The 14,308-nt window shown below is 38.3% G+C and overlaps 1 protein-coding gene and 1 long non-coding RNA gene across 6 annotated transcripts; both read left to right on the forward strand.

The window, feature by feature from the left end:
* Positions 1-6,371: 6,371 nt before the first annotated feature.
* Positions 6,372-8,813, forward strand: LOC135121223 (pseudouridylate synthase 1 homolog). 4 transcript variants are annotated; one of them, XM_064045531.1, is made up of 15 exons: positions 6,372-6,481; positions 6,539-6,614; positions 6,678-6,804; positions 6,890-6,939; positions 7,036-7,129; positions 7,182-7,250; positions 7,304-7,354; positions 7,413-7,559; positions 7,620-7,742; positions 7,803-7,896; positions 7,986-8,101; positions 8,161-8,232; positions 8,337-8,400; positions 8,453-8,540; positions 8,595-8,813. In XM_064045531.1, the coding sequence occupies exons 1-15, from the start codon at positions 6,457-6,459 to the stop codon at positions 8,602-8,604; spliced, it is 1,206 nt and encodes a 401-aa protein (XP_063901601.1). In that variant the 5' UTR covers positions 6,372-6,456; the 3' UTR covers positions 8,605-8,813. The 4 variants fall into 4 exon arrangements, 3 of the variants coding, with proteins under 3 accessions (XP_063901601.1, XP_063901602.1, XP_063901603.1); XM_064045532.1 differs by having other exon boundaries at positions 8,608-8,813; XR_010278895.1 differs by lacking the exon at positions 8,595-8,813 and having other exon boundaries at positions 8,161-8,283; positions 8,453-8,469.
* Positions 8,814-10,003: 1,190 nt separating this feature from the next.
* On the forward strand, positions 10,004-11,698 carry LOC135121241 (uncharacterized). 2 transcript variants are annotated; one of them, XR_010278901.1, is made up of 4 exons: positions 10,004-10,092; positions 10,840-11,128; positions 11,282-11,529; positions 11,592-11,698. It is a non-coding gene; the product is annotated as an uncharacterized LOC135121241 (long non-coding RNA). The 2 variants fall into 2 exon arrangements; XR_010278900.1 differs by having other exon boundaries at positions 11,282-11,698.
* Positions 11,699-14,308: the final 2,610 nt, after the last annotated feature.

Consider the following 14,308-nt stretch of genomic DNA (forward strand, 5'->3'; position numbering starts at 1 on the left):
AAGTTTCTTTCTTTGGATGGTTGCGTTTAGCGATATCTTTATTATAATTAAGTTATAGTGGATCTTGCAAGGCATTACTTAAGTTATTGCCTGCTCTATTGGAAGGTTTACCTTTTTTCGCCACCCTCAGAGCTTAAGATGCCACAATTTACCTGCGTGGCATTATGGTGAAAAGGACGTTGTAAGATAAGCTTGGCTTGGAAGACCTTTGCACCCACAAAGTTTTGTTCCAAAAAAAATTTATTGATGGGCTTCTAGATATCAGAGCTTAAGTAGTTGTAAATCTTGTAGTTAAAACAAAATAGTATATATACGCGCAAAAAACAAAGCAACCTCCTACGGATAAAATATTTTTCACATCAGCCCAAACAAGTCCGACGAACTAAAAAGGGCTATACAACACAACCACGTAAATGATTATTGCCTATTTATATACATTGATATAAAAGACAAAAGACTATTTGAACTTTTATCTAAATAAATAAATGGTTTTTTACGTACACTTATAGATTTAAAACCCGCTTTGCTGATAACTAATAACTATTAGCAATGATGCACCATCTAAAAACGGGTCAATTCATGTGAAATAGCCATAAATATGTGATATGACACGAATACGACTATACAAAGTAGTTATTATTTTTGCAAGATATAAAAGTCGACATCTAACTAAAGAAAAGTGTTTTTACTTTGGCAGAATTAAAATGTAGCCCCTGTCGTAGACAAAGAAATAACTATTTTGAAGAGACTTAAGATCCAATTTTTTTAAAAAAGCGGAATTTTTAATTTGGTAGCCCGCTACTTTTTATATACTTAAAACTATTAAAAAAGAACTCAGGTGGCGTAGGACGATAAACTCTTTGTACATTCTTTTTAAAATCGGTTAAAAAACGCTCACTTTAGAAGACTTAAAGGTTAAAAAAGCTACATTTCTGGAGCTAGCTGATAGAAATGCTATTCAACGCTTTATTATACCCATTAAAGTGGTATAATTAGTAAAACTCCAGTGTAGTATCCCTCATGGCGAGTCATAGAAAAATACAAAAAAACCAGAGGGTTTTAGTAGCTAGAAGTTTCTGAGCGTTAAAGTTCTCGATTCTACCTTCTTTTGCAAACAAACTTGCGTTTCAAGGTGGGTATCGTGCAGCTACTACGTGGAAAGCAGAAATGAAGGTAGCAGTGTCTAGTTTCTTTTCAAGTTCATAGAAGCTTTAATGTTAAAAATCTCATCTTATCGAGAGTGAGTTTAATTGTTACACCTTCAATTTTGTTATAAGGGCACAGACTATACACATTTTTCCCAACTTATTAATTTAACTTTCAAATTTGTTTTAATAAGGGGAAAAACTCCGTCCACCAGAACGTACTAGAGTCACTGGTGTAAACTAAATTTTATTTCTTATAGTCAATGTAAAAGCAACCTTATAGGGCAAAGAGAGCTATGTAAAGGGAAAGCATATAAACCCCAATACTGTGGTAATTAATGCGTCCGATTATTATCCATGATAAAAATTATTATTGTTGCTATAACCACATAGAACCAAAGTCTTCATTTTGTAAGAAAAGAATAATCTTCGCTAACGTGTTAGGATTGCGCTTACTAGCTTTATTACTCCTGAATAGAACTAAATTCATTTTTTATTATTATTTAATTATCAAATTGCAGTTAACACAATGGTGACCTCACAGCTTCGTCTAATGTGTAGAGTTGCATGAAATTTGAAAGTTAAATGTTAAGTTTTCCTAATCACGCTAGAAAGAAAATTCCAGAAGGATCGCAGCGTACTGATACATTCCAATTTTACGTATTTTCCCGCTAAATACCCTATAAATTCGTAGATGATGCAGTGAAGCATTGCTGTTTACCACGGGGCGTTTTGTAAACACTATTGATAGCTTATTCTGATAACACTAACGTTGCTGAGAAGACAGGAGAGGCATATGTTTAATTTGAGAATTAGATAGGTGTAAAGAGAAGACAGTACCTTCTTGGATTTGTTAAAAGCATTAGCTATGTGTTTATTTAACACATTCTTTTAACAAGGTGATACCTGTTAATCATTAGATGTTCTCCGTTAAGTTTGAAGCATTCGCCTGGTGTCTTCTTCGCTTAGGTAGGAATACACAACTTATTTTAAAGCTATTAAAGTACTTATTTAAAAAGGAGCTAAGGTGTGAATATATTTAAACAGGATCACTAGAAGAGAAGAATTGGGCAACATCATCTAGTGATGCTGATTTTGTGTCATTATACATAGGTAACTATGCGCCATATAGAGAAAAAAAGAAAGGAAGAAAGACCAAGCTTCACTACTGTATCATATGTCAGAGAACACAAAGTGGTGGTTTGAAGGGGTGGAGGAGTGGGTTAGCTAGAAGGTTTTACAGAAGCACTAAGGTGTTTTGCAGCCCTTGTGAGACCTCTTTAACAGGATAAATATGTAAGTCCATCATACCGGGATTAAAAGTTTTCGGCGTAGCTCAGCAATTAAAAACAATGACGCGCAAATTCGTGGTTATGGGCCCCCTTCCCACAAACGCGGCTCTTACTCTGTCTTTGTGGATTGTGTACTGTCATTCTGGTGATCTAAAGGAGCGTCGGGGTTGAAGGGTGAACAGTTTAACTGTATTTTTGTATAAAATTTCAAGTCGTTCTTCTATTATAAAAATTTACGATAATCTTCTTAATAAAGCTATTTAAAAAGTTTTTACTTTAGTTCTAGAGAACGAAACCTTCATATGTGCATTTTAGAATACCATTTTGAAAAGGGGTCAAACTTTACCAAATAATTTAAAAACTCGCGCTACTTACAGTTGTTGGTCTAAAGGATTTTAGCTGTCGCCATAAATAACATCGCTAATCTGCAAAATGTGACACTATCCAATTGAGTGACTAAAGTGTATTATAAAATTTTAATTTGGCACCCCAAAAACGAGAAAAAAAATTCTGCTCGAGATAGCTAAGGCTAATTACTTGCATTATTCTTTAACTTAGCCCTCAGTTCGCGTCATTACAAGCTTTTTTTATATTTGGAATGTTATTTAGAACCCACTTCGGGTGGGAAGCAGATAAAATTAAGACCTCAGCTTGGAATGTGAACTCGTCATTCCACCGTCGAGGTGGATCTGCGCACGCAAGGCCTCCTCCCTCCTACCAAGCTAGCATGAATGGATACGGAGGACACTGTCAGTGGTGAGAGGAAGAAGCGTCGGTCCCATTAGTGTTGGTGCATACACTTAGAACTGAACGACTAAGCTATTAGAAATGAAGACTATTTCCCAGCTTTAAATCAAAACAAAATTTTGCGTTGCGGTACCTCAGTGGGTTGAATGCGGTGAGGTGCATACCGCCAACACCAGGACTTCAGAAATGTTACACGCAGAGTTCTCTAATAGCTGACCAATGTACGCTACCGCGAGATCCAATGCCCAGTCCGGATGCTACTATACCCCTATGCTTCCCGCCTGAGAGCGAGGCGCGCTAAGCACCCCCTGGGAATCATCTTACTAACATCGATAACGCTGAGTTACTCAACAACAAGGACTGCGATCGCAACCGATTCTAGGACAGCTGCTCGCTATTTTGAAGGCGAATTTCCCGGTTATACTCAAGATCGTGAAAAAAAGGCTTAGAATTTGTCTGCAACGGCTTTTAAAATTCAAACGATTAAACACACCCGATTACTGTTTTGGAACGCGGAGACATTCAGAAGAAAAAACACGAATTCCAGGAGTTAATGCAACGTGAAAGAATAAATATCTGTGCTATCAGCAAAACACAGATCTTCCCTAACGCGCCCTTTAACCCCTGCGGTTTTGCTAAGTATCGCCAGAATCGGTTGTACACCAGTGGTGGAGGAGTAACTATTCTTATCAAGCGAGGTATCCAACACCACTTAATAGCATTACCAGCTCTTCAAGGCGAGGCGGTTTGTGTTACCCTTAATCGAGGCGGTTTGTGTTACCCTTAATTGGCTAAACAGTGGGGCTCACAACTGTAACGTCAATCTATAAACCACCCAGCCAACCACTCAAGTTGTTCGATCTTGATACCCCCCTAATGCATGGCCTTTTTTTTTTTGCCGGTCATTCTATGCAGAGATTTTAACTGTAAACATCTTGCGTGGAACAGCCGGATTGCAAATCGGAATGACTGCATCCTTGATGCTAACGTTGAAGAATGTGTGTTGAGGGCCCTAGGACCACAGCTGCCAACACACATTGCGAGGAAGACGGGACGTGGACATGTTTAATATCGCCGTGTTAAAAAAAAATATATGCCTTCCAACGGCTATTGAGGCGCTAAATGAATTGTTCTCGAATCATTCGCCTGTCTTCCTCGAATTGGGCGACGAAAAGGAAGCACTAAAACGATCACCCGATCTTACACGAATTGGAACAACATCTGAGAATTGCCCGGGAAGGCGCTCCCACGGTTTACGCCCCCGTTCGATACTTTCGCTAAACTAAACAGTGCTGTAGTCGAATTTGAACGCGCGATGACAGAAGCCTACGGCAAAGCAACAACGACACGTGGAGTTGTGTGCCGCCCTAAACGCCTTCCTGGGCATTAATATGCAAGCTTCGGCGACTCATCCGAGTAGTCATGGCCTTCCAACGCGCAGAAGACAAACTGGTGTTAAGTTTCCCTTCACCGGCCTACCAGGAAAAAGCTGATGGCGCATAAGAATTGTTAATGAGATAACAAATTAAAGAAGTATCGGACGCTGATGCCAACGGTCGCGCCTCTTTTTGGAAATTTGATAAGCGAGTTAAAAATCGCGAAGACATTCGACTCAACCACCACTTCGCAAAGGCGATATCGTAGCCGAAAGCAATGAAGATAAAGCGAAACGTTTTGCTGATCGTTTGGCTTCCCAGTGTTCGCTGTTTTCCCCCCTAACCGATGAAAACGCTCCCCTTGTGCATAATTTTATCTCGTCTGATACCACTGATTTTCTGGAGCTGTCTACCACAGACGAGCTGAAATCAATTATCAAATACTACCGTAGCGAAAGGCGCCCAGCCCTGACGGCATCACTAACCTGATGTTGATACGTTGCCAGAGGCTGCCATGAATCCTCTATGCGACCTCGTCAACACGGTGTTAACCTTCGGTTATGTTCCCGGTCGTTGGAAAAGGGCAGTAGTCGTGCTTTTACTGAAGACTTTGCCACTGGCGTCAGAGCCTCACAACTAGCGATCCATAGCCTTTTATCGGCAGTTGGTAAGATAGCAGTAAAGCTTGACCGTTTCAAGGCGATTGTGGACGCTCGTGGGATTTTACCAGTTTCAGCTTGGATTTCACAAGGGACACTCAACGACCCAACAATTCTTCGCCTAACCAAGTGGACGACCACAGTTTTTAATTTCAAAAAATCCACCGATGTCTTTCTCGATGTTGAGAAGGCTTTTAATTGAGTATGACATGGTGATCTGTTATGCAAGCCACATGCTTTGGCGATACCGCGCAGCCTTCGAAAAGTTCTCAAGTTGTACCTAAACGGCAGGGTCTTTAAAAGCGAGTCGGGTTGCACCGTCGTCGCCCTACTATCTCACACCGTGAGTCCTGCAAGACTCTCTTCTAACACTGCTACTCTTCGAATTTTCCTTCCAGTTCGCTCTCACAAACAATCTACCATTTATACCGAGGATACGATAATTTGTTTGTTCTTCGTCCAAGTCATCCGTTTTACTATTTCAGCGCTTACAATTTCATCTTGAAGCGCTTGCTAGATCGTCAAATCGCAGGCAACTTAATCAGCATCACTAGCCAACAACGTTCAGCACCAATCCCACTTCTGTCCCGTAATTCTTATGTGCCTAGTCGGCTACTTTTTAAGGTAACTGCTAATTTCAAAAACCTAAGAAAGTCTTAGTACTTAGAAGATTTGTAGGCTTAGTTTCCCCCCCTCGCGTATACTATTTTAAAAAAATAAAAATTAGTGTTTTCGGGATCACGCTTAAATTCTCATCAATAAAGGGAAAGACCAGTATTCTAAAGAAGTTTTTGGGTTTTTTGGAATTCTCTCTTACTGCCTGAAATTCGAGGAATGATATCTTGTCTCCTTGCCCTTAATGCTTTCGTTAGCACAAAGTTTCTTCCAAAGATTGGTACCATCGCTACCAATGAATGTCGGTGCTCTTGGCGACTTTTTAGAAAAGCTTGATTTAATATTCTCCTCATATCCAAAAACTTGCTCTGATTCACTCTCCGTTTCTTTTATTTCAGGTTAATCTGGCTCCAAGAAAGTTCTTCTTCTTCGTCATCGGGTTCTTCGTAAGCCAAAACTGTGACAAAAAAGTAGATAAATAAGGGTTTAAATTAATAACAATTTAATAACTCAAAGATATATTAAATATTAAACAGTAATTCTTTGAAACATAATTAAATAATTAAAAAAAACCAATTATCTTACCAGCAAAGATAAACATCACATAACAAAGCGATAAGGTATGCCAGGGGCCTCTACAGACTTAGGTTAATTTTTTAGCTGCCCAAAGTCGTGCTCCGCCACTTGTACAACCGGTATTACAGGAGGAGCACACCCAGTTTATTGTGGATGGGAGTATTTTTTTATACCTCAGAGTGGGCACGTCGGACTTGTGAGACAGTTATTGTCCTTTTAACTTAACTCCAACAAAAAAATTGTACTTTACTTCATACCTTTTTGCAGCATGAATGATAGGGACGATTCAAGTTTAATATGTGAGGGGAGTAATGGTGCAAGAAAATGTTTGAACTATACCGGTTACGAAGAAAATTCTACTATTAAGCGGTTCAAGAAAATCCCCAAGAGAAAAGTATTTAACTATTATTCTCTTATATAGGATTGAGGCCTCAAAAATTTTTTATAAGTTTTAATTTTAACAAACTGTTTTTATATAGGTTGCTTTGCTTTTATCTTATTCTGGCGCTAAATATTATGGAATGCAACGGTAATACTTATAACCGCGTTTTTAGTAACCTTCGATTTAGTAATAATTCTCATTTACCCTGAAAACTTTTTTTTATTAAGTCATATTATAACAAAGGAATCCAGGTGTGGAAACCATTGAATCTAAGTTACACGAGGCTTTAGTGAAAGCGGGAGCAATATCTCCTTGGAACGCAGATTCTCTGAGCAAAGTACTTGCTAAACTTTGCTTGTTGTTTGTTTAGTTTTCTTACTTTTTTTAAGATAAGTTTTCAACGTTGTGCTAGAACAGATAAGGGGGTCAGCGCTCGGGAAAATGTTGTGTCTTTAAAGATAAGTTTTTAAAAGTATTTAAATTATAACTATTCGTATTTAAACATATGTACGTCCATATGACAGATAACTTGCAAGAAAACATTAACAATTTTTTACCGCCGGTATTTTTGTTTTAAGTTTTTTTAGTTTTATAAACACGGTATGTTTTTAATTTATAAGGATATTCGGGTCATGGGTATTCAGAGGTGCACCAAGTCGTTTAATAGTAAAAATCAGTGCACTGCTCGCTTATACGACTACATACTGCCAACATTTTCTTTTGCGAAGTCCTTGCATCTTACGAATGACACTTATAGGATATGTCAAGTCTGTTTCTTTAGCTACTGGCAGTCTTGAGGCGTCACTATCTTTTCTTGCATTTTATAGACCACCTTAACTAATATTCGAAGGCTACTGAAAGTCTTTGTTGGTACCCATAATTTTCACAACTATACTTCAGGAAAGGAGTTTACAGATGCCAGTGCCATCCGGTTCATCATGGACTTCACCGTAGTTTCCCTTACATTTTTCTTTCATTTTAAGAGTGACTTATTGCTTACTGCTCGTCAGTGTGCCGAACCATTTGTTATGGAAGGCGTGGAATTCATACGTCTTTCCATAAAAGGGCAAAGTTTTATGATCCACCAAATAAGAAAGATGATAGGTAATTGTGCTAAGATGCTCTTTAGTCTTCTCATTTCCCTTTTAAAGTACTACGCTAATCCACTTTAATTTGTGTTGTTATAATTAAAGGGTTGGTCATAAGCATCGTTAGGGGGTTGTGTGCGGAAACTTATATTACTAAAACTTTTTCAAACTTGAAAGTCCATGTGCCCAAAGCCCCCGGACTCGGCCTTCTTCTGCGGCAAGTATGTAACGAAGAAGTATGTATGTATTTGATTCATTCATTTTGTTATTTTTTTCGGAGGTGTTCTTTACGGACTATAACCGAAAGTGTAATAACGGCTCATCAGGAGGGATCAACTGGGATTCTTCCTGGGTCTGCTCTTAATATATTCTATTGCATTATATGTCGACTCCCTAGCCTTTCGTAACCTTCTCTTGATTGTTAGCCCCTCTCCATTATATTTCTTTGCTGTATAGGAAGCCCTTGAAGAGTTTGAAAACAAGGTTATAACTCCGCATATCATTACCACGGAAAAGCAAGGTTGCTAGATCTTAGTTGTGGTATATTCTCCTAGCCAGAATACACCATTAAGAGGGATCGATGGGCAACTGGTTAATCAAGTTGTACAGTTCGCATGACTTTTGCGTTCCTGAAAATGAAACATGCAGCAGTGTTCAGCAGTACTACCCTTTCTTCTTCCTTTTAAACCCCTTCGCCATTTGCTTATTTGTTAGGGCCCCCTAAAAGTATGTAAGCTTTTTAAACAGAGTAAGCATGCACCTCATGTGTCTCTTGTAGCATGTTTATAGTGCTTGCAAATGAGTCAATAGCGCAGAAGAGTTTTTACGGACTGCATTATATATTATAGACATCAGATGATCTTTCTTGTCAGTTCGTTCGTTTTGTAGTAGGAAATATTTGTTAATTTTTTTTTTAAAAAAATTATTGAGGTGACTGGCATACTTATTCACTCTAACCTATAAATAAACTGACCAAATAATAGTTACTTTTTCCCTTCAAGTTACTTTATATTGACTTCTCCTGGGCATTATTAGGGATTTTTAGGGCTTCATTTGAATTTTTTATGGTCTTTGCGTTTGACCTTCACACTTTTAGTAGACTAAATCGTTCAAGTGAATACATTTTATGTCGGGTTTTAGAAAGGCACTATTTTTTTTCTCCTGCAGCTTCTTGATTTGGATCTCATTTAAGTTTATGAGAACTGCCAGCTGTAGTCTTCTATTTCACTACTTCCCAGAGGTGTTTACCACTATCTTTATTAGGAGATCTATACGAATAATATGTTCCTTGCCGGTTTACTTTTGAAAACTTCATGTTTTAAGCTGAAAGTTAAATTTGTTATCAAAGAGTTCGCTAAATAAAATAGTATTTTTCCCTCGTTAACTAACCTTTGGCCTTTCCTTATATATATAGGTATGTATGAAAGCTCCGCCGCACGTTTTTAGTCTCCTGCACATTTATAGCTTTGTACTGAAGGTGACTATAGTCACATTTAAAATTTGAGACGCTCTCTTCGGGTTAGAGTAGGTGTGTTTCAATCTTTCTGAACTTCACTAATAGTTACGTAGTTCATTCGTCCCATATGCTGACACAGGTTTTTCATTGGTAATTATTTGTTTTCTATGTTCATATGCTTTAAGGACGGCAGCTATGAAATTATTTAGGTTGCCGGTTTTGATTATATTTTGTTCTTCAGCTTTGCTCTTTAGTGTATATAGTGCGCCTCATGTCTCATCACCGGATTAGAAGGCCTTCGCTATATTGTAAAGTGTATATATGTAGCAGTTGCACTGCCTTTTTTATTATGAAGTTATAGTAGGCCTTAGTTTGCTTTGGACTCCTTTATGTTATTAAAACCTATATATAAAGCTACTCGATATTTTTTTACTAAAACGCTCTTTAGTTTAAAAATATTGAGGTTTCATTTTGAATTCTGGCTGCTTTAATTAAACTTGTTTTTAATGATACTATATGAACAAATATTGGCTTTAAGATTGGAACTATTTTTTAATATTATTGCACCATCGGAACCATAAATGAAACTTATTTACTATTGAATACTCGTTTTATTTATTATTTTGAACTATGGGTAAATTTGTCACTGATTCTTCCGGCAAACTAATTCTCGGATGCAGTGGAGTTTTATTTGCTCAAAGTAAAAATTTTTAGTACTCCTCCTACTTTACTTAAAATCATCCCTATGCTAAATTGGTAATTTTCTTTTACTTTCTAAAAGCATTTATATATATTTCAGTTTTCTCGTAAAATTTTGTTTTAAATTTAATTGTGGTGCTCCTATTACACCCATTAGTCAGTAACTTCTTATTAAAGCTCTGATTCCTATATGAGTTGATATAGCTATGCATATTTACTTCAAAACTAAAACCTTAAAGCTTTCAATTATAGACTCAGTTCTGTTCATCTGCAAATGACAGTTATTAGAGTGATGCCACGATTGCACTTTAGCGTTTCAAATTTTTTAAATTAGTTAAAATCGTACTGGCTTCACTCTAAGCCTAAAACTACCTAAGTTTTTTTCTTAACACTCGCCAAAAGTTAACCCAAATATATGATTTTGTATAGTTATTTGAAATATGATACACCAAGTCAATTTTTAACATTTGTAGTGAGCTAAAGTAATCAGATCAAAATAATTTTTACTTGAATACAAGTATTGAGGGTAAAATCCCTGTTATTACATTTAGTTTGCTGTAAAATTTTTTGAACCTCTCGTGCGTATAAATTAAACTAATGACGATATATTGAACTTAAATGGTTTTATTACTTATATTCCTCCTAAATCAAATAAAAAGCTACAGTTTTCCTATAACTAACAAAACTTTTTCACGCACTATTATAAAAGCTTAAGTACATATACACGCAAAAGAACACAAGCACACACCAGTTTCTTAAAATATAACCTCACTTCCTTTTTTCTATTATTTGTCATTTCATCAGGGTAACGTTATGTACGTAAAGCCATCCTACGGGGATTGCGGAGTTGTCGTCCCAGCTCAGCTGATGAGGGCTTTATGCGCATACTCAGGGAGTGGGTTTCACCACTCTCTCGGTCTTTGATGGTCGCATATATTTTTTTTAACCTCGCCCCCATCAATTCTAATTGAGTACACGTCGCTTGGAATCTCTTTACACTGCCCAAAATTTCAAGCCGAAGGGACCAAAATAACCGGCCCCCTTAAGTTAAGATGTTTATAGGATATTAAAGTGGTGGTGAAAACTTAATTTAGTAAGTTTTCTTTTTCTGTTTTTTTATTTAAAGCAAAGAGTAGTTGCGTTTCTTTACTGTTACAACTCCTTTTCAACAAACTTAAGATTTTATCATCTGGCTAGTACATAAGCAAAATGGCTAACAATCTTAATTCGTAAATAACTTTTGTAGGTACTTGGTACCCTCGAGCGAAGATTCTTTGCTTCAGGCAATTATCTTGCATACTAATACGATCACATCAATCTGTATACGTTATATATTCACATACTTCCCTGGTGGACTATTATTTTACATACTATAAACTGATTTATTTATGTTCCCTCACTGCTAAGGACTCTAGAATCTTCTGTATTCTTCTGGAAGAGTTCAATGTATAGATAACGACCACTTCTCATTGCAATTAAGCAGCTTATTTGCTAGTCGGTTTCCATTGCAAGTATTTTGCACTGTCTAAATGTCTACTCTATATACTCTACTTAAGGTTATTAATATTTAATAACCGAAAAGCGGGAAAGAAGATAAAAGAGGTGATCAGCAGGGAGGTTTGCTACAAAAAGCCACCTATATGTGAACAACGCATTTATCAAATATTAAATATAAGCAAAAGTTACCAAGGAAGTTTTTTAAATATTACTTCTGCTTTAACAATTATTCTTGTAGATAGTAGATTTAAAAGAGAGTTAAGTAGTAGTTACTAAATATCTGTTTTCTGTATTGGTACCTGCAGTCACCGTTCGTTAATTGAGTTAGTAGTTGTTTCCTAATAACAGTATATTATTTGTGTTTCTACTGTTTTAATTACTTGTAAAATTCAAGATTTATATAAGGCAGTGGTATTCTTAAAATAATAAGGTTATTAAAGTAAAAGTAGAGAATATATTTGACTCCCTTATACTAGTTAGAAAGTTTCTCGAGTGCGAGACTCCGCGCAACAACCACTTTGGGAAGTTTGTTTGGTAAGAGCTGTAGCCTGTTGATGTTAGATGGAGTAATAAGTTCAAATAGAAATGCATAGTTGGATTAAACAAGCTATCCTGCAGCTAAGGGGTGGAAGGAAAGGCGGTTTTCTTACTTTTGTTATCAAGTAGCTCGTGGGAGCTTGCCAACTTGGCTGGTTTGCTTCGTGGCACAGCTGAGACAGAAATTAACGTCTTCTTTCAACATTAATATCAATAAGGTAATATATTTTATGCTACAAGCCAAATTTTTAGATAACTTTTTACGTATTTGACAGTAAGGACGGGGTTGCTTGCATTTTACGATAATTAAAAATTTGGCTTTATCTCATAAGGGGCATAAAGAGCTTGGAACATGACAGCTTAAAATAAAAATGTTTTGTTTCTATATTTTCTATTCTTCGGTAGCTGCGCAGGGTTTCTAAGCCAAAGATGCGCCGCCACATTCGGCTCCTTTTCTGGAATGCAAAATGGTGTTCAGAGTACTACGAGAAATAATTGATGTGTGCGCCAAAAACAAGGTGCACCTCCTTCCTAAAGTCGTATTTAATTTGTGCAATTTGTTACGTATCGCCAAGACAGAATTGATGCTCGCGCCGGGGGCGTGACTGTCCTGGTCAAAAACGGACTATTCGACATCATTCGATATCTATGCCACCTCTACAAAGTGTCGAGACAGTGAGGATTCCCCGATGTATGTAATCGCTGCCTACAATTCCCCTTGGAAGCTCCTTCCGCCCCCCAATTTGGATGGCATCCTTGAGAGTGCTTTTTCTGCTGTTTTGTGCGGAGATCTTAATTGCAAGCACCTACTATGGAGCAGCCGAGCCGATAACTCGAATGGCCGCACCCTAGAGGCCCATCACGGGCTGTTCGTGCTAGACCCCCAGCAACCAACACAGTTGGCAACTACAAGCGCAATGGACGCAATGAACATTGCCACACTTAAAGAAAGCGCTCCACGAGCTTACCTCCGGTTACCACCCTGTCTTCTCAAGTTAAGGGATGAGAAGGACACACCTAATACCGTTACAAGTATTTTTACCGACTGGGACATATATGCTGATGTATTAGAAACCACGCTGCCGCCGTGTCCGTCATCACCGTCCCCACCCGCCCTGCGGAATAATGCTATTGCCCTTTTCGAAACCGAACTAAGCATTGCTTACACTACTGCCACGACAACTCGTGAAGTAACACACTGTCCCGGTCGCCTGCCTGACGTACAAATGGCACTTATCTACCATCGTCGACGTCTTATTCGAGTAGCTATGCCGCAGAGCGCCGAAGACATTGCGCTTAATCGACTTCACAGTTGCATTAAAAAAAAGCTATTGGCCCTTTTTAACAATAAACTGGAGAGCAAACCGCATCATATATCGGAATCATGAGGCAGCAGCCGCCCTCTTGGAAAATTTGTTAAAAAAATCAAAAATCCGGTGTTTGTGGCCGAAAGTGATGGTGATAAAGCTACGCTTTTCGCTAATGTTCTTGCTACCCAAAGTGTGCCAGCTGCTCACTGTACGGTCAGTGATGATGCGTCCCCTCAACCGAGCTTACCCCTCCCAGTTAACTACGAACTACTTAATCTAGTTAATGCTGACGCGGTGCAAGCAACTGTCGAAGAGCTACGTAAGAGACAAAAGCCTGACCCCGATGGCATCACTAATGAGATGCTGAAGAAAAGGTCATTAATAGGGATGCACTATCTTTACCTCATAAAAATCTTCGTTCTCCTCGGGCGCCTTTCCGATTTGATGGAAGTCGGCGATCGTTGTGATGCTACGAAAAACACTTAAACCGTAATCAACATCTAGCAAGTACCGACCCATAAGTTTACTGTCAGCGGGGCAAAGCTGGGAGGCTATTGTACTGCGCCGTCTTAAAGAGATCGTTGATGCCCGGAAAGCATCACCGGAGTTTTCAAATTGGATTTCGCATGGGCACTCCACGACCCAGCAGCTCCTCCGGTTAACTGAATGAAACAGTCGCGCTTCTAACCATGAGAAGGCAACAGGCGCTGCCTTCCTTGACTTTGAAAAGGCATTAGTTCAAGTTAGGCATGAAGGTCTGCTGCACAAACTGCGCTTGTTATCCGTCCCTCATGGCCTTCATAACGTGCTGAAATCATATCTGAATGGTGGCGTCTTCAGCGGGCGCGTGGGAGACACCCTGTCGCCGCTTCGACTCTGGCAGCAGGGGCCCCTCAAAGAACACTTCTCTCTCTTTTATTTGTAATTTA

This window comes from Zophobas morio, unplaced genomic scaffold (assembly GCF_036711695.1).
Source record: "Zophobas morio isolate AGI-343-1 ecotype UQ-CSIRO unplaced genomic scaffold, CSIRO_AGI_Zmor_V1 ptg000532l, whole genome shotgun sequence".
NCBI classification, from domain to species: domain Eukaryota; kingdom Metazoa; phylum Arthropoda; class Insecta; order Coleoptera; family Tenebrionidae; genus Zophobas; species Zophobas morio.

What these genes read in the sequence shown, in the direction of transcription:
- LOC135121223 (XM_064045531.1), top strand. Translation starts at nt 6,457, where the DNA reads ATGCCAGGGGCCTCTACAGACTTAG. An exon ending in AGAAAATCCCCAAGAGAAAA is followed by an intron (nt 6,805 to 6,889) that starts GTATTTAACTAT and finishes GTTTTTATATAG; the next exon opens with GTTGCTTTGCTTTTATCTTA. An exon ending in TTAACAATTTTTTACCGCCG is followed by an intron (nt 7,355 to 7,412) that starts GTATTTTTGTTT and finishes TTAATTTATAAG; the next exon opens with GATATTCGGGTCATGGGTAT.